The sequence below is a fragment of the Kogia breviceps genome, chromosome 19 (genome assembly GCF_026419965.1).
Source record: "Kogia breviceps isolate mKogBre1 chromosome 19, mKogBre1 haplotype 1, whole genome shotgun sequence".
In the NCBI taxonomy this organism is placed as follows: domain Eukaryota; kingdom Metazoa; phylum Chordata; class Mammalia; order Artiodactyla; family Physeteridae; genus Kogia; species Kogia breviceps.
This window is the reverse complement of record NC_081328.1, coordinates 5,197,748-5,224,212: the sequence shown is the minus strand read 5'-3', so window position 1 is coordinate 5,224,212 and position 26,465 is coordinate 5,197,748. Positions and strand designations below refer to the sequence as shown.

Genomic DNA, 26,465 nt, shown 5'->3' with positions numbered 1-26,465 from the left:
AGACGAATTTGTGTCTTCAGGTTTATGTCCCTCCTACTGTCTTATAGTGAGGGGTGGAAGAAAGCACATTATTTAATTTTTAAAAAACGTTTAATGGTCGAAGTTTTCCAACTTAGAATAGTATAGTGAGCCCCATGTAGCCATTACATGGCTTCAACAATTAGCAGCATCCGGCCAGTTTTATTTCATTTGTTCCTCCTCCTCTACCTGTCTCTACTAAAAAATTTTAAAACTGATTCTGATTATCATTATTTCCTCCACAAATGTGTTTGTCACACATCTTCTAAGTGATAAGGACTCTTAAATACATAACTTTAATGCCATTATCACACTGTTAAATAAACAAAACGATATTATCATATAGCCACTCAATGTTCAGATTTCCTCAAATGCCCTACAAATGCCTTATTTACAATTGATTTGCTCCAAGTTGAGGTCTCAACAAGGTCCACACACATGCTGCATTGGGTTCATATGTCTCAAGTTTCTTTATAGTAGTTCCCCCTTCTCTCCTTTTTTTCTTGCCATTTATTTATTGAAAAAAATGAGTGATGTTTTTTGTAGTATTTTGCACATTTTGGATTTGGCTGATTACATCCTTTTAGTAATTAGTGTTTCACATTGCCCTGTATTTCCTGTTAATTTGTAGTTAGAAATAAGGGCTTTGATCACATAGATATTCAACGTTTTGGCAAGAACACTTGGTAGGTGGTGCTGTGTATTTTTTGTCGCATCACATCAGGAGGCATACAATTTCTGGTTGCAGCTCTTGTTAAGATTGATCAGTGGGTTTTGGTGCCGTCAGTGTGTTTCATATGGAATAAAGTTCCCCATCAGCCTTTCACCTCATGGTTCCGGCTACCATCGGTGATTTTTGTCTAGATTAATTCTTTCATTCGGGACTGGTTAACTTGTGTTTCTAAACGTTTGTGGGCTCTGCAAATAGTTGCTGTTGTCAACCAAGAAACAAAGTTTGTGTTTGGGGCATTCTGTCAAATGCAAATTATTGCATTGATCATCTATGACTTAACTGCACCAGCGCTGAAGGGTATGAGTCAGCATGGACTGAGCAGGGTTAGTGACCTGCAGGGGTTGCTTAAGAAATTGTCACTGCTAAAAGGTGAATAATGACACCTGTTGGACAAGTACATACCAGTCACTGAGAAGGTAATTGCCAACTGGAACACAAGCAGTTCACGTGTTGTTTGTATCTTGGATGAGAACTCCTATTTACTTCTAGTCTCACCAAACTGCCTTTCGATGACTATCTCTGGTTCCCAAGTACTGGCAAGATAATGCTTGAAGGACCTGAGCGTTCTAATCACTGAATATAAATTAGAGAGCAAAGCTGGAATCTGGTTTGGGACTGATCTTAATTTGGCAGAACTGGTCTCACATACCCACTGGTTCTTCGACTTCACCAGAGATCAAGAGATCTTTAAAAGTCCCAAACTGGATTCCCCCTTTCTTAAGCAACTCTCCCATTTCACTATCCCTGTTCAGGCACCCGTCTTGTAACTACACTGTTAAAGTCTCCACGTGGTGATGTTCTAACACTGATTGGACCTTGCACAATTTGTAAATAACAGGTCAGAGACATTTCAGTCAGAATACTCTCATGTACTGTACTGTATATTTAGAAAGTAGATAGGGGGCAGTATATCCTCTTTGAGTGCCATTTAACTCTCTATTTTTAAAATTTATTTATTATTTATTATTATTATTTTTTGCGGTACGCGGGCCTCTCACTGTTGTGGCCTCTCTCGCTGCGGAGCACAGGCTCCGGATGCGCAGGCTCAGCGGCCACGGCTCACGGGCCCAGCCGCCCCGCGGCACGTGGGATCTTCCCGGACCGGGTCACGAACCCGTGTCCCCTGCATCGGCAGGCGGACTCTCAACCACTGCGCCACCAGGGAAGCCCTTAACTCTCTTTATTAATCTTACTTTATTCTAACCTTTTAAAAACCTTAATTTATAGAATACATTTATGGGCAACAAATAGTACTTAATTGTGTCCACTGAGAAGTGAAAGTGTTAGTCACATCTTAACGGTTTTTTTTAAAATTGGGAAGTATTATTCTGTGGGGTACAAAGAAGCTATTTGGATGTTGGTGAGAGGAGTATAATAGTGCTGTAGTTATTGCTTATACATATACAATATTAGCTTTGTATGGAAGATGCTGATTCGTTTCCACCTCTGTTATTTGCTTTGGTAGTAACACAGTTGGATTTGAATTGAAATTTGGATTGTGAATTATGACTTAAAATTTCTTTAAAAAGATGTATAGGGTAATACAGCACTGAAATGGAAGAAGTTGGTTGAGTGTATAAAAGATCACAAGCCATGCAACGCAAGGCAGTTGAAAATGCCAGCTATCTTTTGTAAAGCCAGAGGATGGCCGACTAATCCATGTGTCATGAAGTTCTACAGTTAGGAGCATTTCTCTCGTTAAAGCTTGCTGGCTAACTTTTTCCGAGAACCTATTTAACTTCTAGTTATGCATCTTTCGATTAATGAGAACAAGAGAAGCAACTAATTAGATCTATTGGGAAGTATGGATAAAACCCCCAGTCAAGCTGTCTGAGTGAAACTGTTTGTCCTAAAGGTGTTAAATCAGAACTTGAGCTTGGATTATTCATTTATTCAAGAAATATTTGAGTTCCTGTGATACGCAGGTGCTTTTTTAATGAAAAGTCACCAGAGTGCTAAATCTCATTTCCAGTGGTCACAAGTCATCCGTATGACTAGGAGAGTGCTTACGTTCAGATGCTGAGTGTGTTCCCGAAGAAGCAAGGGGTTGTTATATAACAGATGTGGTATGCTCTTGGTGACTAGTTGAAAATTGTATAGTGTGTGGCTTTTTGCCCTTCCTCTGCAGTTATTAAATTATTGCTGAACTACTCACGGTGTTTTAGAATTGGGGAAGTTACCTTTGAAATAAAGCTTCCCTTCTGCTTTAGGTAGTGCAAGCTGCACGCTTGCTTACAGGTTTGGATAGCATAAAAAATCAGTTACAGGTATTAATGGAAATAAGGAAAGATTTATTTCTTGAAACTGACTTCTTTTGCCGTTAGGAAATCTCAATAGTCCTCACTTCTCAGTGTTTCGCATTTTGCCACTCTGACGTGTTTTCTGACCGCAAGCCATTTTCCAATGTCAATTGGGTACCCAACAATTCAATTCAATTCTGACACTATCTACCTGGAGTTAGCATCAGATCTCACAAGTTAAAGGGTTCAGCCCCATAAAGCTGCCCTGACTTCAGATCCAGCTGCAAGTGGGGTGCCGAGGCTACTCACGTTTCTGCTTGGCTGACTGCAGATTACAGGGTTCCCTTACCCACTGCCCCCAGGTTCACTTATTTGCTAGAATAGCTCACAGAACTCAGGAAAACACTTCACTTATGTTTACCAATGTATTAGAAACATGTTAACTCAGGAACAGCCCAATAGAGGAGATGCATAGGGCAAGGTGTGGAGAGAGAGGAGGTGCAGAGCTTCTGCACCTTCTCTAGGCTTGTCCTCCTTCTAGCACTTTGATATGTTTACCAACCAGGAAGCTCCCCTAGCTCATCTTTAGGAGTTTTCATGAAACTTTCATTACATAGGTATGATTGATTAAATCGTTGGCCTTTGGGGATCGAACTCGATCTCCAGACCCTCTGCCTTACATGGAGGTTAGTGGGTGGGGCTGGAAGTTATAACCCTCTGATCCCTTGACTGGTTTTTCTGGAGACCAGCCCTTCCATCCTGAAGTTTTGGAGGTTCTCCCCACCCCCACCTAATAAGCAAAAACTCTGATACAGTGGAAAGAGGCTTGTTATGTGCAATAAAAGACGCTCATCGCTCAGGAAATTCCAAGGGTTGTAGGAGCTCTGTGCCAGGAACCTCCAACAAATACCAAATATATTTTTTATTATATCACAGACAATGTCTGTAGCAAAACTACCTGCATATAATAGACACATAGCTTTGAATCAGTAAGCTTTCTAGACAGGCTAGTCTATAGTTACCTGGAAAGAAGAGTGGGTACCCACTATCAACTTTGGCCAGTAGATGGTTGATTTTCTGTTGTGAAAAGGATCAAGATGTCCTGTCTGCTAGGACTAAAGTGGTACCTCTAGTATGATGCTAAATTGTCTGTAAAAAACACAGCTTTCTGTATCCTAATCTACTTGCTAACTTATAGGATTGAGTCTAGAAGAGTTAATTATTTATGACTGTGTGGGAATCCGTATTGGTATTTTGGGCAGATGAGGAAAGAAATTAGATAAGGGAAGAAATTAACATCTGACAAAAATCTGGCTTTGTTGTGTGGTTGATAATATTATTCTAAGTAAACTCTTTAAGAAGAAGTCAGATCTGGTTGTTTTAGTAGCTCCCCAACTTGGGCACTGCTGTTGGCTGAAATATTCATCTTCTAGCCCTGTGGCCTGGAGCCACTCACTAGAGCTCTAAGTCAGTGGTGCTTAGCCAGGAACAACCTTGTTTCTCCTTCATTGTGTTGTGCACCTGTGCTTTTCTTAACACCGTGGTACATATAAAAAAGGTTTGAAGCACTGATTGAAAAAATACTGATGGTATTATTAGAAAATAAGGTTAACGAGCTTGTTTCATTTCTGGGTGGTGGGGAGTTAAAATGATGATGGCAGGATGCTGTGGGTTTGCCGAGCAGGAAGAGGGTACATGATATAAGTGCAGTGGGCACTCTGTCTTCTCATTAGAGCTCAAGCAAGCCGCCATAAGAACATTGCGTGTGGCCTGTGCCTCTGCCCCCACAGAGCCGCTGCATGGGCTCGAGGTATGGACAAAAACTGGAACAAGCTCTGCGACTTTTCTTGACATGGTTTTCCTAAGTTTGCATATTATGTGCCTTGTCCCACTAGAAAGAGGGCTACCGACAAGGAAGACTCCTTATGTGGATGGTTTTCCAGAAATCCTAACATCTTGCCTTGGGCGCGTGGTGAGACAGTAACTTAAAACTCTGGGGAGCTGGTGAGGAGTTTCACGAGAATGTTGAAGGGTCCGATTGGGAGGCCTGCACATCACAGGAGAAGGGATCACAGACCGTCTGCGTAGAAAGTTCGGTGGGAGTTGGTCAACACTGTTTGCGTGTCACTTGTCTCCATGGGGCCCCTGTTGACATGTTCACGGATTTGAAGCTTAAGAACAAAAATGCCATGTGGATTTGGCTGAGTTTGGGGCATTACATGGATTTAAAGTGTTCTGAGCTCCCGGACGAGGTGCTGGGCACCTTTACTGACTTACTGTGCTGCAAACACGCCCCTCCCTGACTAAGATTGTCAGTGCTGCATGTGGCCGTTGAGCTTCTCTGTGAAGGGAAGGTAGTGCAGGTGTACAGTGGCTTAGGCCTTTCGTACAAGGACTGTGAAGGATGATGGCATAAAAGAGAATGCTAGACAACAAGCCGGGGGCACGTGAAGGACTCAGAATTATTAGCACATCTTCCTCTTCTCCCCCAAACTGTGGGTGGAGGTGTGCTGACAGTATGGCTGCCACCTTTTGAGTATCCATTTGGAACCTTCTCAAGGTGGGTGTGTAACTGGAATTCCCGCTCTTAATTTCCCGTGGAGGCTGGGCTTGCACAGTCAGGAGCATGGCATGGTGCGTGGGGGGTGGGGGGGATTGTGTTTTCCCATTTTGTTGGAGATTAAAGTATTGTTAACTTGGCTGATTCATATACCTTCAAAAATCTCAAATGATATAACTTATGAAATATTACAAGATGATAGATAGGGGTATGGAAATGTCCAAGTTGTATTAGCAGGTATATCAGAGTGCCTATGCGTACTTGTGTTTTTAAGGCCATTTTTTTACTTGTTCTCTAGGGCTCAGTAAGATTAGGTTTAGAAAACAGATTAGAAAGCTCTGATGTGAGGAGCAAGGAGACTATAATTAAAACAGAGACAAAAAATGCTTAGTGCTGAAAAACAGAAAAGTAGAAAAAGAAAAAAGTCACTGATAATTCTAGCACTTTGAATTATCACCAGTGATATTCTGGAGAATGTGGCCCGTGTGTGAATTATAAATTACCATATGCACATGTGCTTTACTAAAATGACAATTTATCAGACACATTACTTATTGCCTGATTAAAAAAGGACTCTCACTGTTAAAGTTAGTTCTAATGTCAGTGGTCTCTGTGGTGTGTTTTCTTGACAGTAGTGTAGTATTCCAGTTATGGGTGGGCCATTATTTTTGTAACTAATCTCACACAGATGTCTCTACTTTGAATAACTTTCTTTGCATAGCCTTTAACTTCCTAAAGGATAAATTCTTAGCAATGGGTTGGCCGTAAGGACATTTTGAGATGTTTGCTAGGTATGGCCCTTTTTATGGAGAAAGTGAACCCGTTTATCTCACAGCAGTGCTTTGTTTGTTCTTTCGTTTGTCTGTGTCCTTTTGTTACTGAAGAAGTGTTAAGGATTTATGTGTCTGGTGTAATTCTAGACATTGAGGCACATGAGAAATGGTTTCTGCACCCCTGCAATTTAGGGTGTAGTGGGTGGGGCGGGCATCACCTAACCACAGATAGGCGTAAAAGTACAGCTCCGACCAGTGCTGGGGGGCTGCTGCTTCTCATCCCCTTGGTTAACATCGATATTAGGGCTCTTTATTTGTGTGTGGTGTTAAAGGCAAAACATGAATTTTAATTTTTGGAGAGCTAGAAGAATTTGATAATTTTTTCATGGTAATGGTTTATTTCTGTTCTGTTCGTATTCCTTCTTTTGTCAATTACCTGTTCATGCTCTTTGTGTATTTTCTAATTGGGCTATTTGCTGTCATATTGATCAGTAAGGCCCTTATATTCTCTCCCAGCTTGTCATTTCAGAAGGTCATGATTTCAGCTGGGGCTTTGTAGTTCAGACAGAAGGATTTCCTCTTTTCCCCTCAGTGAACCTGGGGGCCTCACAGGAGAGCTTGGGACCGTGGCGATCCGAAGCCGAGATCCTGCCCACAGAATGTTTGATTCTGTCTGTGTGGCTGTGTGGACAGGCATCTCAAGCCCTGTTTATCTCAGTAAAGCCTTGACATCTGTGCTGTCTTGGTAATCCCAGCAGGGTCTTCCTGAATTCGATTGCTCCCCGGGTGTTTTTGAAGAGTTTGGACTAATCAGGAATTGGCTGGTTTAGTCTGAGGAGTTATAGTGGTTTTGCTGGTAATAGACATCTGGCTCATGTTAGTGCTTACACTGAGGGGTGGTTTTTATCTTGGTTTTACAGATGTGTGAATTACTAGACCACAGAAAGATCCCTCTTTTTATCTTTATCAGTATTTCATTGGTGGTCACTTGGCATCTAGCAAAAGTACTTTTTTTCCCCCCTATTCCTACCCTTTGACTTCCTCCCACCGCGTTCCTTTTTAATTTTGGCAGGATGCCAAAGAAAGGAGTCTGTAATTACGTCACTACCTTGTCTATCCTTTTGTCCCCACTGCCTGGCAAAACACCTTGTGTATACGTGTGATATCTCTGCACCTATGGCTATGTAACTTATTACGCTGGACTTCCCCCCAATCTGTCGTACACAAAAAAGTGTCAGAATGGGCTAAAGGGGCTGTTGGTTTCCTGAACGAACTCAGCACTGTCCAGTTTCCAAAGTGCTTAGCTGCGTGGATGGGTGACAGTGTTCTCTTTTACTGATGAGAGTTTGGTGTTCTAAGTGAGATCTTGTGAGTTTTTGGAACTTGCTCGCCCTGATGTACCAAAGGCTGGCGGAGGAGGAGTAAAATACACTGTTAGCTGTGGCAGCAGCTCATTTACTTGGAAGGCCTGGGGTTGCAAGTCTGAAATGTACAGGGCTGCCCATTTCTCCTAACTGCGAGTCAGCGTCCTTCCTCTCTCATTCTCTCAAGCTTATGAAATAAGCTAGGGCACTTGCACGGTAGTAATTTAGGCAGAAAAGGGAATGAAAGTAAGTTCTCGTCTACCGCTTTATTTCCTCATTTCTGAAATTGTTTGAGGTTGCATAGTTGGAATTGTCTTCCTCTTTTCTGGTGATGAGAGATAATTTAAAAAATTATTCTGGATACTCTTTCTGTTTTGAAAATTAGGTACTCAGAGTTAGAGCCAAGGGAGAAATGAGAATTTAAGGCAGTTCTTTTTCCCCCACCCCTGGTGGGATCCTTGGAATGCTTGGTATCATACGAGTGATTTGTCCGTTGTAGTTCAAGTTCCCACTTTCTCCTGTGCTTGGGTCTGGGGAGTCCCCTGTGCTGGTGGTAGGAGAGGGACTGATTCTGATCGCTTTTTCATTGTTTCTCCCCAGCTCCTTCAGCATATGAGTAGTGGCTTAAAAGAGCAGCTGTTTAATGTTTCATGATTCTACTATTTGTTACTCACATGTCTGCATTCAGCTAGTTGTCTGTCGGGGCGGTCTCAGCTCAGCTGGGGTAGCTGGGACTTCTGGGCCTCTCCATGTGCTCTTTCATCATCAAGGAAGCCTGACTGAACTGCTTTCCATTTAGACTCGGTAGCTTTCCAAGAGGGTGAGAGTGCAAACTGCAAGGGCTCATAAGGCTTAGCTTTGGACGTCATATAGCATATCCCTTCTGCTCTGTTATTCTGGTCAAAGCAAGTCCCAAGGCCTGCCCAGGTTCAAGAGGGAGGGAAATGGATGCCGCCTGCTGATGGGAAGAGCAGCAAAGTCACGTGGCAAAGAGGCGTGGACACAGCGAGCTGTGATTCATTGGTGGCTATTTTTGTGACAATCTACCGCATAACCCACAGTGGTCTGAAAGCTGAAAGGTGTCTTCCTTTCGGCTTCAATATTCTGTGAGTCTGAGTTGTTCTGTGGTCAGAATTAGAGCAAAAGATATTCCTAGGCTGTAGTGAGTATGGATATACTTGGTCAAATCCTTCTTCTTCAGAATCATAGTTCTGAATATTCTTGAAGGTCCCATGCTTAGGAACACTCCTCTCATGAGAACTGTGAGGAAGAAATTGCATATGCATGATATGGAAAAGTCTGTGTAAACATTACTGGTGTTCCCTTAAGGCGGAGCTTGGAAACCAGAATTTCAAGGGTGATGCAGAAAGACTGGCCCTTCAGTCCTCCGAGTGGCTGAGTGGAGCCTGAGGCTGCTGAAACACCTCGGCCAGCTTTCAGGCCAGCTATGATTTCGATTTTCTCGCTGTGTTGAACGAATGTCCTCGTTTTCTGTGTAAGCTATGGCGTGAAAAAAGTTAGGCAGTCTTGCCCTAAAGGATACAGCGGCGCTTTGGAAGTGTGGTGGGGTGAGGACAAATCCGTTTTCCTTATCAGTCAGTGTTCTTGGGTGCAGACGACAGAAAGTTACTCCAGCGAATTGAACCCACACTCTAGTTGTCTGGGTCTGTCCGTGTCCAATTTATTCCCAGATCAATTTGAAAGCATTTTCTATATCAGGCACTGAACTGGGTTTTAAGTATACAAAGACAGTCTTCTGGATGGGAAGCTTCTTCCATATAAATAATTTAAGATGTTTGACATACTTTGTTTCTATCCTACTGTAGTTAAAGGGGAGGGTCTGTTTATCTCTGTTGACTGGTTAGGAATTGATTATTTGGTGACAGTCTTACCAAAGGGGTAATTATAATCACAAATTTATAGTCTTTCTTGATAATTACTTTAAATTACTTGTACAAATATTTTAATCCCTATTAGCTTTGAAAAATCTCTTCTGGCCATTTATAGTATCACTTATTTCCTTGTACCCTTTTCTCCCTGTGGAAGTTGTTGCAGGCTTTTGAAAAAAATCCACATTGATCTAATATCCTATTTGTTTGTAGTTTTATTATTAAAAATATCTGAATACATGGTGACAGGTTGCCTTTAGGGTTTAGTTTTTTGGGCCGCTTGAGAAAGAGAAGTAAAGATGAGAAAGACCAGACCTAATAGAGGTTCTTACTTAGAGAAAATGAACGGGAGAGGAGGAGATGCTTAAACAAACAAAAAGGCTCCTGCCTACAGAGATTCAGAAATAGCCTTTAAGGTATTGTAAAAGCTGCCTCTTTCTACCTTTCCCGGAATCTCACCTTTGATGAGCTTTCTGGAGCGTTCCTTCTCCTCTAGGCTGACCACCTTATGAGTTCCTCTTAAACTAATCATCATTTGGGCAGTTGGGGTGCGCTGCTGAGAGCAGGCCGCGTAACTCGACCTCAGGGTCTGAGTCATCGCTGCTTACAGAGGCTTTGAACTTCTATAGAATTCTTTGGCATATTTTGTTGGTGAGAGATCAGAATATATACTTGGGCTGTTTTCAAGATGGCTACAGATGTTTCTGAAGTATAGAGTGTGTTTAAATCTAACTTATGTAAGTTATGTCACATTCTGTTACTTGTGTGCTTGTTCATTTATGCAGTAAATGTCCTTTAAAGACCTCAATTTATTTTTGTTTAAATGTGAATGCAGTGCGAAAAGGAATCTGTGTGTGTGTGTGTGTGTGTGTGTGTGTGTGTGTGTGTGTGTGTGTATTAGGTAGAAATACTTATTTTCAAAAGAACAGTTTGAGTACGTTTTAGTTGTAGTAACATACCTTATTTGCCTGGGAAGGTTAGCTACTGTCCTGTCAAATTGGGCTTTTGAAGAGAGGGCCAATTTTGGTGTTTTTCTTTGGATAGTTTTCACAATGATTCTATGTTCTGTTATTATCCTTAGTATTTGATCTTAGTCTTCTATCACTTTTCACCATATAGAGAACATGGGTGATGTACCAGGTAGTTTCAGACACACACACGTGGCAGGTGATGTTCAGCTTTTGATTTGGGGAGTTTGTAAGCATTGAGCTCATTCAGATTTATGATTGCAAAGGTCCTTCACTCAATTGTATCTCCAGAAACTTTGCTATATAAAGTAACATTCATGGCTTCTGGTACTTTGGGGCCACCTTTTCAGTCCACTACAGTCTGCCTTCTGGCCCCCGTATAGTCACATCTGCCCCACGTGCAAAGTACATTCACCCTCCTCCATCATCCCCAGAAGTCTTAACTCATTACGTCATTAGCTCAAATCCAGACCTCATCTAGACATCATCAGCTCACCAGTCCTAAATCTCATCATCAGAAGCATCTAAATCAGGTATGGGGTGAGACTCTTGAGTATGATCCACTGTGACACAAAATTCTTCTCCATCTATGGACCTAGTAACTAGAAGGTGAGTTATCTGCTTCCAGAATACAGTGGTGGGTCAGGCGCTGGACAACAGTGATGGAGATTCCCATTCAAACAGGGAGAAAACTGAAGGACCAGAGGAGGGAGCAAGCAGTCCCAGGCAATTTCAGAATCTAGCAGGGCCTGCAAATAATCCTCTGCCTTTACGTATTTCTTAAAGACAGATTTCCAAGAAGTGAAAGAACATATTCATTTAAAGCTTTTTGTATATTGCTGAACCTCTCACCAGAGGTTACTTTTCTACCAGCAGTGTATTTTGCTAGTGATTGTTTTACCTGGTCACTCTGATCACCATGTTATCATTAAAAAAAAAAAAAAATGTATGTGTACAAAATAAAACCTCTAAACTTTCCCAATTTCACATGAACCAAAATTTTAACTGTTTTTGGTGTTATGAGTACCTTTCATAATTTTTTCTCAATTTTGCTTAATTTTTCATACCCTTGCCAATTTTTTTCTTGATTTGTGTGATGTCTTTATATATTTAGAGTTTCTGATTTTGTATTATAAGAATTTTCCCAAGTTTTCATTTAATTTTTTAAAGGTTTTTTGGTAAATACAGAGTTTGCTTTTCTAATACAGTCAAATCTGCCAATTTTTTGGTTTTGTTTTATTTTTTATTTTTTGGTGGTACGCAGGCCTCTCACCGTTGTGGCCTCTCCCGCTGCGGAGCACAGGCTCCGGACGCGCAGGCGCAGCGGCCACGGCTCATGGGCCCAGCCGCTCCGCGGCACGTGGGATCTTCCCAGACCCCGGGGCACGAACCCGCGTCCCCTGCATCGGCAGGCGGATTCTCAACCACTGCGCCACCAGGGAAGCCCAAATCTGCCATTTTTTGTAGAGTACCTTTTGCCTGTATAGTTTGAAAGTCCTTTCTCTACTTGCAGTCAAATAAAAATTATTTTAAAAAAATTTGGTACCCAAAAGGGTAACTTACGAGGAAAATTCATGTTGTACTATGGTTGTGTCTGACAGTGGGCTTCTTAGGAGCTGCCATTATCCTGTAGAAAGGCCCATCCCTGAGAGCTGATCCAGCTCTTGTCCTGCAGTCCTGTCTGACTCGTGTGGCCCATACTCAGCCTTCCGTGTCTCATGAAAGCACCGGGCTGGACAGGTTGAGCCCTCTAATCCATTTTCTGAAGCCACTGAGGTGGGAAGGTGCTTGGACGGCAGAGATGTTGTTGGAATAGGTATTGACTGATATCTGTATAATAAAGTGCGAAGAGTGAGCGCTAGGAAAAGTATTCTTAATATGTACATGAAACAAGGTGTACTAAAAATGTGGAAAAACCCAACTCTTACAGAATTTCCATATAGTAGGCCCTTGCATTAAGGATTTTGTAAGATTTACTGACATAGAAAAAAAAATGGTCAGTGAGTAGAGCATGTTACAAAACAGTATTGTGGTCCAATTTTAATTGTAGAGGAAAAAATAATGTCTCTATCTATGTATAGAAAATAGTGTGCAGTAGATAATGATTATTTTGGGGTAACTGGACTTTTAAGTGCATATACAAGTTTTTAAAACCCTATATATTTATAGGTGTATATATAATATTTTATACATTTTTGTTTCTTTATCTTTTCTTAATTTTCTGACTTTTCTGTAAAGGACATTTTTTTTTTTTTTGGTATAAGGTATTCATACTTTCTCCCTTCCCGTACCAAAGAAATTGCCCCCCATAAAATGATTATTTGGTATACCTGTGTTATTAACTTGAAGTTGACTGTACCATAATGCTTTTAGGCCATTATGGTTACAGAATGCTTCATATTCTTCACTCAGTTGTTTATATTACATTCGAGGGAAAATGATTTTAATTAAACTAAGGAAGTAAAATGTAACACTGGAAAGGTGCTAATATTTTAGTATTTTTCAATATATCTGCTGAGGGGAATAATTTTTATTGTGGTCTTTTTACTTACAAAAGCCTTAGCATCTCTGAACAATATAAACTGGAAGCACTGGCATTGTTTTCTGTTGTTTTGGAGATAATGAGTGATTTGTGGTTAGTAACAACTTTAGATCATTTTTATTTACTTTTTCTTAATTCTGAGCAATTCTTTGCCACCTTTCAAAATATTAATTATATGTTAAAGCAAAATTTTCTGCCTTTTGGTGTGAATTTCTTTTGCCCTCAGAATCCTACCTGTTTTATAGTACTTGAAACTTTTACTTTTTATTTGTTATTTCTTAGGTAAACGCAAAGCACTGAAGTTGAATTTTGCAAATCCACCTTTCAAATCTACAGCAAGGTTTACTCTGAATCCCAATCCTGCAGGAGTTCAAAACCCACACATGTGAGTATTCCTGGTAATCAAATAAAAGGCTCAACTCAAGCAAGGGTTTTAAAGTTATTGTGTTTTATGAATTTTTTCAAGTCGAGGGGTTGGTATTTCTGTTATCCTCTGGGCCATTTGAAATATTACTGTTTGAACTCAAATAGAAAGCTGTTGACTCTGTAGTCTGAAGTAGGCAAACACAATTTTCCTTTTTAAAGTTTACTTGAAGGGAAAGGAAGAGCTGAAGATCCAGTTACATTTATATCGTTTTAATTTCTCTCTTATTGAACTCTGAGAATATTACTTTTACCCCTCCTTCTGGATTTCCAGTTAAGTTGTAAGTAGTATTTAGAAAACTTAACTCCCTCCTGTAGATCTGCACAAATCATCCCCAGTTACTAGGTGACAAAATAGATTTCCATTCTTAATATACTGAGTGTCTATAAGATTTCCATGTCATAGTAGATTGAAAGAATATGTATGTGTCAGTGATTTTTTAAAAAATTGATTCCCTTAATATTTTTAAATTAAAAAATAGAAATGATATTGTAGCATTTTACTGAAAAGTATTAGAAATATATTAGTTAATTTAAAACAATCTCGCCATAATAATATTTTACAGAAACCTTTGAATCAAAGTGAAGTGAAGTATTAAATAATAATGTTTTCTTCTTCTCAAACCTGGCAAGAACATGAAGGGTCAAAGCCAGTGGATTTACATTTCTACTAATGTCCAGAAAAATAATTTTCACCTAGTTCTAGTACTGAGAACTATAAAGAAGGTATGGTTTAAAAAGCTGTCAGAATCCATTATTTTATAGTTTTGTAATAATTCCTCAGCAATTTGTATTCAAACTTTATTAGACTACAGATACATTTATTCTTCCCAAAGAGGCACATTTATTGCTGTTTGACATTTGGTATACATTGTATTTGCAAACAGTAACACATTGGTAGAAGGTAGACTGTCTTGCAGTAGCAATGTTGAAAATATTTTATTTTTAAAACATCAGTGTCTAGAAGGAAGCAGCATGTACATGTGTCTGTATGCTCTTATGCTTACAGCTGTCACCTGAAGGGGAATGAAAGAGATTTTCAGTGAGGACTGAGTCCGCAGTTTATTTGCCTGGGAGTGGTGTCTGTCAGCTTTATTAGACTGCTGTTCACAATGAGACTTCTTGTCAGAGCTCAGCCTTGTTACCTTCTCTGAAACATATCGAGGAAGGAAACTCTTAGCACTGCTTAATTAGTCAGAGCTCAAGCGGCAAGGAAACACCATTAAAAGAACCTCCTTCCTCATTTCCTAGAATTTCTAGTGAAAGCTAGTACAAAACTAATTCTTGAACATATTCCATTTCTGTTGCCTTGGTTGCCAGCTGAACCACACATTTGAAGTCTAAAAAAGAAGAATATGTAGTAATTGCCAAACTTAACAAATCTTTCTTTCTTTCTTTTTTTAAAAGCCCCCTTGGACAAAGAGAAAGACAACCTGATTTGCATTTAGAACTAGAAAAACATTTACATATTTGTACTCTCTCCCCATTAGTCTTTCTTCATGTCTAGGGGAATTCATGGACAGAATCTTTTTTTTTTTAACAGTAAACAGGGCAGTGAAGAAAAAGCTTTCTTCCAAAATTTGAGTCTATCAGCTTTTGTTTTTTTTCTTTCTTTCTTTTTTTAAAACTACTTCATAATAATCCTGTAACCAGCTAGGTTTCTTATTCATCTCTTCCCAGAAGGTGTTAAAAGTTTGAGAGGACACAGTTTGAGAGGCATCTTTGTGATAGAATCTTTGGAACTTGATTCTAGTATGTAAAAGTTTTAGACCCTGCCTTTGAGTTTTATTATTGCACTGGTCTGTTATCTGGATCAGGAATAGGCAACTACTAGTATTGATACTCGTCAGAGACAGTTGTTTCCCTGCTTAGGGCAGCATATCTTCTCTACCTTCCCACCGCCTTCCACAGGGATCCTCTGTATTCTTCCTGTGTATTGAATACTACCAGGAACTAAAAACCACTGTTGATCACTGCCTAGGATAAGTTTTCAATTAGAAGATATAACTTGCAGTAGGTGGAGGTTTTGAAAAAGATACCTCTATGCCATTTATATGTGTTTCCTCCTTTTAAAATTTCCTTGCACTCAGTTCTTCTTGAACTTTAGTTATAGATATAAATATAAAACTTTTAAAATGAGTTTAGGAAAAGATAAGATGAAATATAAGTAACTAATGAAGTTATGTCCCAGGGACTAGTTTCATTTCCATCTGACATTTGATGTCTACTGGGTGCAGCATTCTTGTGGACGATTAAAAAAAAAAAAAAGGTTAAGACAGTGTCCTTATTTTCTGAGAAATAGCTTTCAAGAAGACAGAAATTCAAGAAGTAAGGCATAAGGTAATACAGATCAAAAGTCAAATGAATGGTGCAGGAGGGGTAAGAGCACTTCAGATAAACAACTTGGTGAAAAGTTTTACGAGGGAACAAGGTTTGAACTGGATTTTGAAAGCCCCCTGGAGGAGGTTAGGTGGAGAGAGGGAAGAATGGCATTCTGGTGAGTGTCAGCGCAAGCTAAATTTGGGGACCATGTGTAGATCTGTTTCACTGTAGTGGAGATGTTAGTTATGGATTACCTATTTGTCTCTCACTTTCAGCATTTTGCCTTTATTCTTGGTGTTCTATAATTATGTGAGAATATGCTTAGGTTTGGATCATCTTTCTTTGTACCGGATGAGTTGTTTTAGTTTGAAGAGTCACGTATCTTTTTCTGAGAGAATTTCTGCTGCTTTTCTTTTGATAGATTCCTTCATGTTTTTCCTATTCGCTCTTCCTGAAATGTGTGTTATTTGGTTTTTGTGTCTCTGAATTCTCTTGGTCTTTGACTTTTATATTTTCTCTTTGTTTTCTTGCTTTATATTCTAGGAGATTTCCTTTATTTCCTGACCCTTCTATAGAATATTCTATTTTGGGAATTGATTTTTTATTTCTAAGAGTTGATTCTGGCTTTTTCTTAGTATCCTATTCTTAATTTATGGATGTAAAGTCTGGAATTTAAAAATTCTTTTCTATCCTTTAGGTAATCTATTTCCTCAAGGGTCGCTTTTTCTTTTATCTTTGTCTTTCTCCTTTGTGTTAGCTTTTTTCCACATGTCTAGTTGTTCTTGGTTGTCCATTGATAGTTGAGGATGAGGAAATTAGAAGACTTATTGGAAGCTCTGGTTAGAGGCAGCCAACTGGTGGGCTTGACTTGACTTTTCTGTGAATGGTTTGAGCGCTGGCTGTTAGGCCAGGAATACTCTAGATGCCATGATGAGTAGGCCAGTATTTGCCCTAGGAGGCATTGTTTTTTCCAGATAGCATGTTTGTTTTCTTTAGAGACATGTTCTCTTTTCATTTGGGGGCAGGTGGAAAGAAAACGAGCTGAGTAAACCTTTCTTCTGGAAAGAATTGTAATCACTCTTCCATTTCCAGGCTTTTGTACTTTCCAGCTGTGAATCCTCTCTAAGGGTCTGTTGGGACCATTACCTGTCTCTCATCTCGGCGGCATGCCTCCCCTCCTACCATGTGTGATGGGTGCTAGTTTTCTCTATTGCTATTTTTTTTAACCCCTTATTATGGAAAATTGCAAATATATCCAAAACTAGAGAGGGGTAGCTGAATCTCTTTGTATTTATCAGTCAGCTTTAGCAGCTTCAACAATTAATATGGCCAATATTATTTTTGTCTATTCCTCTACCCTCCTTAGTTTTAACCAAACCTCAGACATATTATTCCATCTATAAATATTTCAGGATGTGTTTCTAAAAGACAAGGACTCCTTTTTAAAAACACAATAATAATATTGTCATTATATTTAGTAGAATAAATGATTCTTTAATATCATCAAGTAAGTATTACAGATTACTTCATCACTTTTTTCAAGTTTGAAGCAGGAGCTAAACAAGGTTTTACACTGTACTTGGCTGACAAGTTTTTGAAACTGTAGAGTCTCTTCCCTTGGAATTTTATTAGTTTTGCTTTCTCTAGATATTTTTGTCTGCCTTCAGGTGTTCAGAAATTTGTCTAAATCTCCGTTTTTTTATTGTTTATTTCCTTTAAAAAGAATCATTCTTTTCATGTGGGTCCTTAGAGAGTGAGGAGACAACCTGAACAAGAAACCTTGGTTTTTAATTATCATTGGTTAAAATTATAAGTATTTCCAACACACAAAAAAGTGACTGTTGGAGACTCTTGTACCTGCTACCTAGATGTAAGAGATGTTAGCATTTTGCCATTTGGCTCTTTAAATGAACGATTAAGCTGTAAAACTACAGAGTGCAAGGAAAGACGAAAGGAAAAAAATGTTTGGCTACTTTTGACATTTCCATCAGGATTGGATTATACTAGGCACTATCTGTCTTTTTGATACCCCAAGGGTATTCTTATAAATGTGGCAGGCTTGTGCTAAAGTCATGTTCTGTGTATAAAATTTGACATGAACAGAAGTAGATATTCCACTGCTGTGTTCTGTGCTTTCATCATGCTGAGTGATCTGAGTGCTCTCACTGTGCTGAATCATTTAGAATGCACCAAATATGATTGTTATTCTGAAGGAACAGCCCTTTTATCTGCACAGTGTATCAGGATTGTACAAGAAGAACCACCAGCTTAAAAGCTAACATTGGAAATAAATAATGATGAGGGAAGATACATTTGGGGGCTTAAGCTAAACATTTGGGAACCATATGTTGTAAATTTAAGGGGCTCTGTTTTGTTGAGATCAAGAGGATCTCATTTATCTTTATTATATTTGAACAGAAAAAGGCTCAGTTGTGCCATAGAACATCTAGGAGGTAGTTTTAAAAGAAGTTTTGAAGTCCCCAGTTAATCACTAGTATTCTTTTTTTTTTTTTTAATTTATTTATTTTGGGCTGCATTAGGTCTTTGTTGCTGTGTGTGGGCTTTTCTCTAGTTGTGGCGAGTGGGGGGCTACTCTTCTTTGCGGTGTGCGGGCCTCTCATTGCGGTGGCTTCTCTTGTTGCGGAGCATGGGCTCTAGGCGTGAGGGCTTCAGTACTTGTGGCACATGAGCTCAGTAGTTGTGGCGCATGTGCTTAGTTGCTCCGTGGCATGTGGGATCTTCCTGGACCAGGGCTCGAACCCGTGTCCCTTGCATTGGCAGGTGGAGTCTCAACCACTGCGTCACCAGGGAAGTCCAATCACTAGTAATCTTAATTCCATGATGAGCCTACTCAGTAGAGCATCATCTTAAAAGGCAGAACAGTAATTAAAAATTACGTAGGCATTTATTGCTGGTTAAATTGTGGAAGCTTTATCTTTTAAACTTATTATCTTGGATTAAGTGTTTTGTTACTACTGGAGTCCTGGTTTCTACCCCAGAATCATCACCGTCTCTGTGACCTTCAGTGTGTCACTTAACTCTAATTTTAGTTCAGGCATTGAATTAGGATAGTAACTTTCATTATTTTGTATGGTGAATGGCCGGGGGTGGGGGAGAGAAAATGGATTTGAATAGGAATGAATATGAATCAAGCCAGTGTTGTGCTGCTTTCTTGAAATAAAATCTTGTGCATGAGCCTGACAGGCTGTTTGTGGAGGTGGGAGAGAGCTCTGTGGTCTTGTCTACTTTCATTCCTCAAAATAGTCCCAGGACATCTCTGGTCAGTTCCGGAGTGTGAAAACCATTAGTCTACTTGAGCTTAAAACTTTTTTTCCATCTCTGAAATTTTTAATGTAATCATAGTCATTTGGAATCTCTACATTTCTGTGGTGGAGCCCTTTCACATAATGGCAGTAATATTATTGTAGAAATATTTATAGGTACAAATTAGTACCCCAAATTTAAAAAGGCCAAATGTGTCAAATTCTGTGGGGTAATCTACTTATTTTGGGCTGGTTTAGATTTACTGCAGCATACTTTTTTTTTCTTACTGTAGCAAAATGTGCATAACAAAATTTACCATCTTAACCATTTCTTAGTGTACAGCTTAGTGGCATTAAGTACATTCATGTTGTCGTGTATCCATCGCTACCATTCATCTCCAGAACTCTTATTTTCTCAAACTGAGACTCTGTATCCATTAAACACTAACTCCCCATTCCTCTTTCTTCTGGCCCCTGGTAGCCACCGTTCTACTTTATGTCTCTGTGAATTTGATTACTCTAGGTACCTCATACAAGTGGAATTATACAATACTTGTTTTGTGACTGGCTTGTTTCACTCAACATGGCCTTATGCTCCATCTGTGTTCTGCCATGTGTCAGAATTTCCTTCTTAAGGGTGAATTATATTGTATGTATATATGACATTTTGTTATCCATTTATCCATTGATGGGCATTTCGGTGTTTCTGACTTTTGACTGTGGTGCATAATGCTGTTGTGTGAGATAATCTTTCAAAACTTGCATTCTTAAAGTTCAGAGGTATTTAATCTTTCCCTCAGTTCCACCCTCAATCTCTGTGCACCTGATGGTTGTACTTGGAGGGCAGTGGTACTAGGTGTGACTGAGCTGATTCTCTGTGTGGCCCTCCACCCTTGGAGAGTCACTAGTATAATTCTCCTTAAGCTGGACTCAGGTATTGGATGTTAATTCTGAAGTATTTATTTAAAGAAATTAACGTGATAAATGCTGTTGAGTTGCTTGTTTCCCGAAAATGAACTTAGTTTTAGTGTTTTAAATCATCTTGATTCTCGAATTGGAGACTTAGACGTTAAAATATATAATCCGTAGTTCTTTACCTATAGTACTGCAAAGTTCTGCTCTTTAAAGAAATGTCTGGTTGCTTTGCTTTAGATGAGTTTTCCAACCATTTGTAATCAGGCAGCAAGTTTTTGAGTTCTGATTTACTTCATAATGTTATAGAAGTCCTTTGCCTTTGTAGTATAGGCATGTTTCTGGAAACTTCTGTCTACTAATAAGGAATTCTACCATTTAAAGGAAACATCATCTCTTTTCAGAGTATTCTTTCTTCTTATTATTATTTAAAATTGAGTCACTGTGTAATTACATTACTGTTCTCGAGTAAGTGTGTTTGCCCCAGAGTTAATTGCCTCATTTAATGGTTCACTGTGAATCTCCTCTCCACATAATTAACTACTTAGGTGATCGCTCAGTTCTTTTTTTCTGGAGTCATCTGTCTATCTATACAGTACTCTTGCTGTATTCTGGAGTGGTTGCACTTCATGGCTGGTGCCATTGTTTTGTGAATGCCTGTGTTACTCTCCTGAATTTGATTCCCTGTTTCGGGGATTTCATGTTTTCTTCCTCCCTTCCTCCCTTCCTCCCTTCCTCCCTCCCTTCCTTCCTCCCTTCCTCCCTTCCTTTCCTTCCTTCCTTCCTTCCTTCCTTCCTTCCTTCCTTCCTTCCTTCCTTCCTTCCTTCCTTCCTTCCTTTCCTTCCTTCCTTCCTTTCCTTCCTTCCTTCCTTCCTTCCTTCCTTCCTTCCTTCCTCCCTTCCTTCCTCCCTTCCTACCTCCCTTCCTCTCTTTCTTCCTCTCTCTCTCTCTCTTTCTCTTCCTTTCTCTTTCTTTTTCAGTTTTTCTCTCACATTTTGGGGGAGTATATCTTCTAATGGCTTCCCAAGATAAGTGTTTTTTCTTAGTAAGTAAGGTTTTGGGGTCTCTGCATGTCTGAAAATGCCTTTATCTAACCCTCTTAATAGATTAGTAGTTTTATTGACTATAGAATTCTGGGGTAGACATTTTTCTTCAGAGTTTTGAAAGCGTTGCTCCAATGTTTCCAGTGTTCAAGGGTTACTGTTAAAAAGTTATATGCCATTGTGATTCTTGAACTTTGGAATATGACCTGTTGTTTTCTTTGTGGATGATTGTAGGATTTTGTCTTTTCCCCTGTGTCAGAAATCTGCTTTGGTTTTATTTTCCTTTTCTCTTCTCCTTCCTTTCTTCTTTCCTTTCACTGAGCTCTTGGTGGACTCTCTTGAACTAGAAACCACTATTTTTCATTCTAGGATATATGCTTTATTTTTCTTTTATTCTTTTGATTTTCTCCTGTTCTTTTGATTTTCTCCTTTCTGGTAGCTCTCCTGCTGAAACTCCACTTTAGGTTTTGGACCTCTTAGTTTGAGTCCCTGTTTTTCTTAACTTTTTTTCTCCTTCAACTTTGTATGTATTTTCACTTTTTGTTTGTCTTTGGTTGATCCTTGGTTGTCTCACACACACATGCATAAAAGAGGCAACCAAAAGGTGATTGGAAGCTTTGTGATTTGCTTGGTGATACAGTGAGGTGAGGAAGAGGTGCCTTATTTTTTCCCTTGGAGAATTACCCAGTGTCCTTTTTTGAAAAAGAAATGGGCATGAATTAAACTCAATTGAGAGAATGATTACAGATTCTAAATGAATCAGAAAGAAAGAAAAAGTGTTACAACCGTCTTCCTAAATATTTAAATGCCTAGGCAAGGCACAAACACAGAATCACTAGACAGAGTAATGAATAACAACATTAAGGAGCTAGGAAAAGAAGAGCAAATTAAATCCAAAGTAAGTAGAAGAAAGGAAATAATCAAGATAAGAGCAGAAATTAATGAAATAGAAAATGGACAAATAATAGAGAAAGTCACAAATTGAAAAGTTGTTTCTTGGGAAGATCAATAAAAGTGATGAACCCCTAACAAGACAGATGAAAGAAAAGAAGAAGCCCAAGTTATCATTGTCAGGAATGAAAAGAGGGCAATCACTACAGATCCCACAGACAGTAATAGCATACCAAGGAAATATAATAAGTAACTTTATGCCAATAAATTTAATAACCTGAATGATATAGACAGATTCCTTGAAAGACATAAATAATAAAAACTAACCCAAGAAGAAATGGAAAATCTGAATACTCCTATATCTGTTAAAAATTGGATTTAGAGTGAGAAACTTTCACTTTCAAAGGAAACTTGGGGCCCCAGATGGTTTTCCTGGTAAATTTTATCAAACATTAAAGGAATAAATAAGACTAAGCTTCCACAAACTTTTTCAGCTAATAGAAGAGTAGGGAGCATTTTCCAGTTCATTTTATGAGTTCAGTATAACCCTGATGTCAAAACTGGACAGGGATATTATTAAAAAAATACTACAGACCACTATCCCTCATGAACATACACTTGAAAATCCTCAACAAAATATTAGCAAATTGAATCCAACAATATATAGAAAGGATAATATGTCATGACCAAGTGGGATTTATCTTAATTTGACATTTGAAAATTATCAATATAATTCACTGCATTAATAAAATAAGGAGAAAAATGGCATAATCATTTCAGTAGATGCATAAAAGACATTTAACAACATTCAATATCCATTCATTATAGACATTCTCATTAAACTAGGAAAAGAGGAGGGAGACTTTCTCAGCTGTTCAAAGTACATCTATGAAAAACCTATAGCTAATATCATACTTAGAGACAAAAGACTTAATGCTTTCTCCAAGATTAGTAATAAGACAAGAATATCTGTACTCACCAATTCTATTCAGTATTATACTGGAGGTCCTAGCCAGTGCAGTGAGGTAAGCAGAAGAATTAAAAGACACGAAGATTGGAAAGAAAGAAGCAAACCATAGGACTTCCCTGGTGGTCCAGTAGTAGAGAATCCGCCTTGCAATGCAGGGGACGTGGGTTCGATCCCTGGTCAAGGAACTGAGATCCCACATGCCACGGGGCAGCTGAGTCCGTGCACCACAACTGCTGAGCTCGAGCGCCTCCACTAGAGCCCGCGTGTCGCAAACTACAGAGCCCACGTGCTCTGGAGCCCGCACACCACAACTAGAGAAGAGAAAACCTGCCGCCACAACTAGAGAGAAGCCTGCACACCACAGTGAAAGATCCCTCATGCCTCAACAAAGATCCTGTATGCCGCAACTAAGACCCCACGCAGCCAAAAAGAGATAATAATAATAATTAATAAATAAATAATCTTTTAAAAAAGCGCAAACCAGTCTTTTTTTTGGCAGATGATATGACTATGTGTGTAGAAAATCCTAGTTAATTTACAAAACATTAGAATTAAGTGACTTTAGCAGGGTCGCAGGATACATGATCATTATTCCAAAATCAATTTAAAACATATTAGTAAAGGAACACCTGAAAAGTGAAATTGAAAAAGTGATTGTCAGAGAATGAAAAAGTATAAAATACTTAGTGATAAATTTAGTGAAAAATGCATAAGACTTTTACACTGAAACTATAAAACTATAATGTTGCTGAGAGAACTTAAAGACCTAAATACATGGAATTTATATGGAAATGCAAAGGATCTAGAATAGCCAAAAGCAATTTTATAAAAGAATAAGTTGGAGGACTTAAACTTCAAGGATTGCTATAAATCTACAGTAATTAGGGCTCTGTGGAAGGACATTAAGGATAGACAAATAGATCAACAGAACAGAATAAAAGTCCCGTAGACAAACATAAAATCCATTTATTAAAAAAAATTTATATTGGAGTATGGTTGATTTACAATGTTGTTTTAGTTTCAGGTGCACAGCAAAGTGAATCAGTTATACATACATCAATACTTATGTCCACTCTTTTTTTTTTTTAAAGATTCTTTTCCCATATAGGCCATTACAGAGTATTGAGTAGAGTTCCCTGTGCTGTACAGCAGGTTCTTATTATCTATTTTATATATAGTAGGGTGTATATGTCAGTCCCAGTCTCCCAATTTATTCCTCACCCCCTTATCCCCTAGTAGCTATGTTTGTTTTCTACATCTGTGATTCTACTTCTGTTTTGTAAATAAATTTATTTGTACCCCTTTTTTTAGGTAATCAATATCATGTGATATTTGTCTTTCTGTGTCTGACTTCACTCAGTAGGACAATCTCTAGGTCCATCCATGTTGCTGCAAATGACATTATTTTGTTCTTTTTTATGGCTGAGTAGTATTCCATTGTATATATGTACTGCATCTTCTGTTTACAATAGCCAGGACATGGAAGCAACCTAAATGTCCATCAACAGAGGAATGGATAAAAATCCACTTATTTTTGATCAGCTGCCTATACAGTTCAGTGGGGAAAAGGAGAGAACTTCCATGGTGATGGAACAACTGGAAGAAGGAATGGAACAGAGTAAATCTTGATTCCTACTTTATGCCATATGCAAAAAGTAGTTTGAGATGGATCATAGATCTATGAGGAAAAATTCTATAAAGCTTATAAAAAAATATCCAAATCAGTTTGTGGTCAGGCATAAGGAAAGATTTTTTTTGACAGGACAAAGAAATAACTACTGAAAAAAGATAAATTGGATTTTACCAAAATTTAAAATTTCTGCTCGTCAAAAGCTTCTTAAGAAAATAAATAGGCAAGCTACATACTGGGAGAAAATAGTTACAGTTAATATATCTGACAAAGACATTTAGTAAGTATAATGAAGTACAACACAAAACAAAGAAAAATGTGGGTTAAAGATTTCACAGACATTTCCGCAAAATGTATAGGAATGGATAATAAGTACATGAAAAACATGCTTAACAACAGCATTAATTAGGGAAATGCAAATTAAAACCACAAGGAAATACCATACATACTGTCAGAATGCATAAAATTTAAAAGACCATGCAGTATATTGGCAAGTATAGGGTGTAATTGGAATTCTCACATATTGTTGGGGAAGTAGAAAGTGGTACAGTCACTTTAGAAAACTCTTTTGATAGTTTCTTATAAAGTTAAACATACATCTACCCCATGACTCAGCAATTCTACTCCTTATTATTTACCCAAAATGAAAATGTCCTCAATACAAATGTTCATTAAAAACTTTATTCGTGGTTGCCCTCAAACTAGAGACAACCCAGATGTCTAATAATGGAAGAATGGATAAACAAATTGTGGTATATAATTCAATGAAATTCTCAGCAGTGAAAAAGAACAGAGTGCTGATGCCCACAGTCACATTGGTGAGTCACCGAAAATGCTGAGCAGAAGGGACCAGACACAAGAAAACACACCGTCTGGTGTGTCTCCATGAAGTTCCGAAGGAGGCAGAACTAATTTACAGTGGCTGGAACCGGAGAGCGTGCGTCTCTGGAGGGGACTGAAAAGCACGGCTGGAGAGAACTTGCCAGGCTGATGGAACATCCTATATCTTGTTAGGGTTGTGAGATATAAGGGTGTACGTGGTTGTGGTTGTTAACTCATCAAACTCAATATTTAATGGTTTGTGCATTTCACGATATGAAAATGATACTTCAATTACGAAAAGGCCAGAACAATAATGATACAAATTATGAGTATATTATTTACTTTCACTAAACAGTACTTGTGGCTTTCTCTTCTTGTTCTCAAAGCACCTCTGTGTTTCATCAATCACTTGATAAGTATATGAACCCCGTGTTTTTATTGGATTTGGCTCCTGTGCCTGTGACAAATTTTGTTTCTGCCCATTTGGTTTCCCTTGTCACGATGTTTGAAAGAGACCGGGAGTGAAAAGCTAAGGAAGGTTATCAGGTAGCTTTTGAGGATTAATCTGGAACATTCATCAAGTCACATGAGGTGTGATGTACCCTTAAGTAGTTATAAGGTGCAGGGACATGTTGTCTTTACTGTGCTTTTAAAAGCACGTTTACCCGTGGTGTTTGCTTCCCTCCCTCCCTCTCTTTCTGTCTTTCCTCTCTTTTTGTTTTTAAATATAGAAAAGTATAAAGAAGAAAACCAAAATGGCCCATAATTTTACTGTCCAGATAATTGATGTTACCCTTTAAGAAATGAGTAATACATGCTTCTAGTAAGAGAATTCAGTTGGTATAGAAAGTTATAAAATAAAAAGCTCCATGTCCTTAATATTGCCCTCTGAAGATACGACTTTATTATAAAGTATAATATGTCCTTGCAGAAAAACTTGTTCATATATAAAAATATGTGATAATTTATATAAAACTATGGAAATATTTATACAAAAATAGTTTTATTATATACTGCTTTGTAGCTTGTTTTTTTTATATAGTACATCTTGCAGATATTTCTAAATTAGCACATACCCTGTTTTTCAGTCCGTTGTGTACC

At 38.6% G+C, this 26,465-nt stretch overlaps 1 protein-coding gene across 5 annotated transcripts in view; it reads left to right on the top strand.

The window, feature by feature from the left end:
* The window catches only part of MAP2K4 (mitogen-activated protein kinase kinase 4), a 103,871-nt gene that overhangs the window by 17,340 nt on the left and 60,066 nt on the right, over nucleotides 1–26,465 (top strand). For all 5 annotated transcript variants that reach the window (XR_010838233.1, XR_009332667.2, XM_059048523.2 and 2 more), the window contains one exon: nucleotides 13,370–13,472. Coding sequence is in view for 3 of the 5 variants with exons in the window: in XM_059048523.2 (XP_058904506.1) it covers nucleotides 13,370–13,472 (103 nt within the window). In the remaining 2 variants the exon portion in view is untranslated. The remainder of the gene's footprint in view (nucleotides 1–13,369; nucleotides 13,473–26,465) is intronic.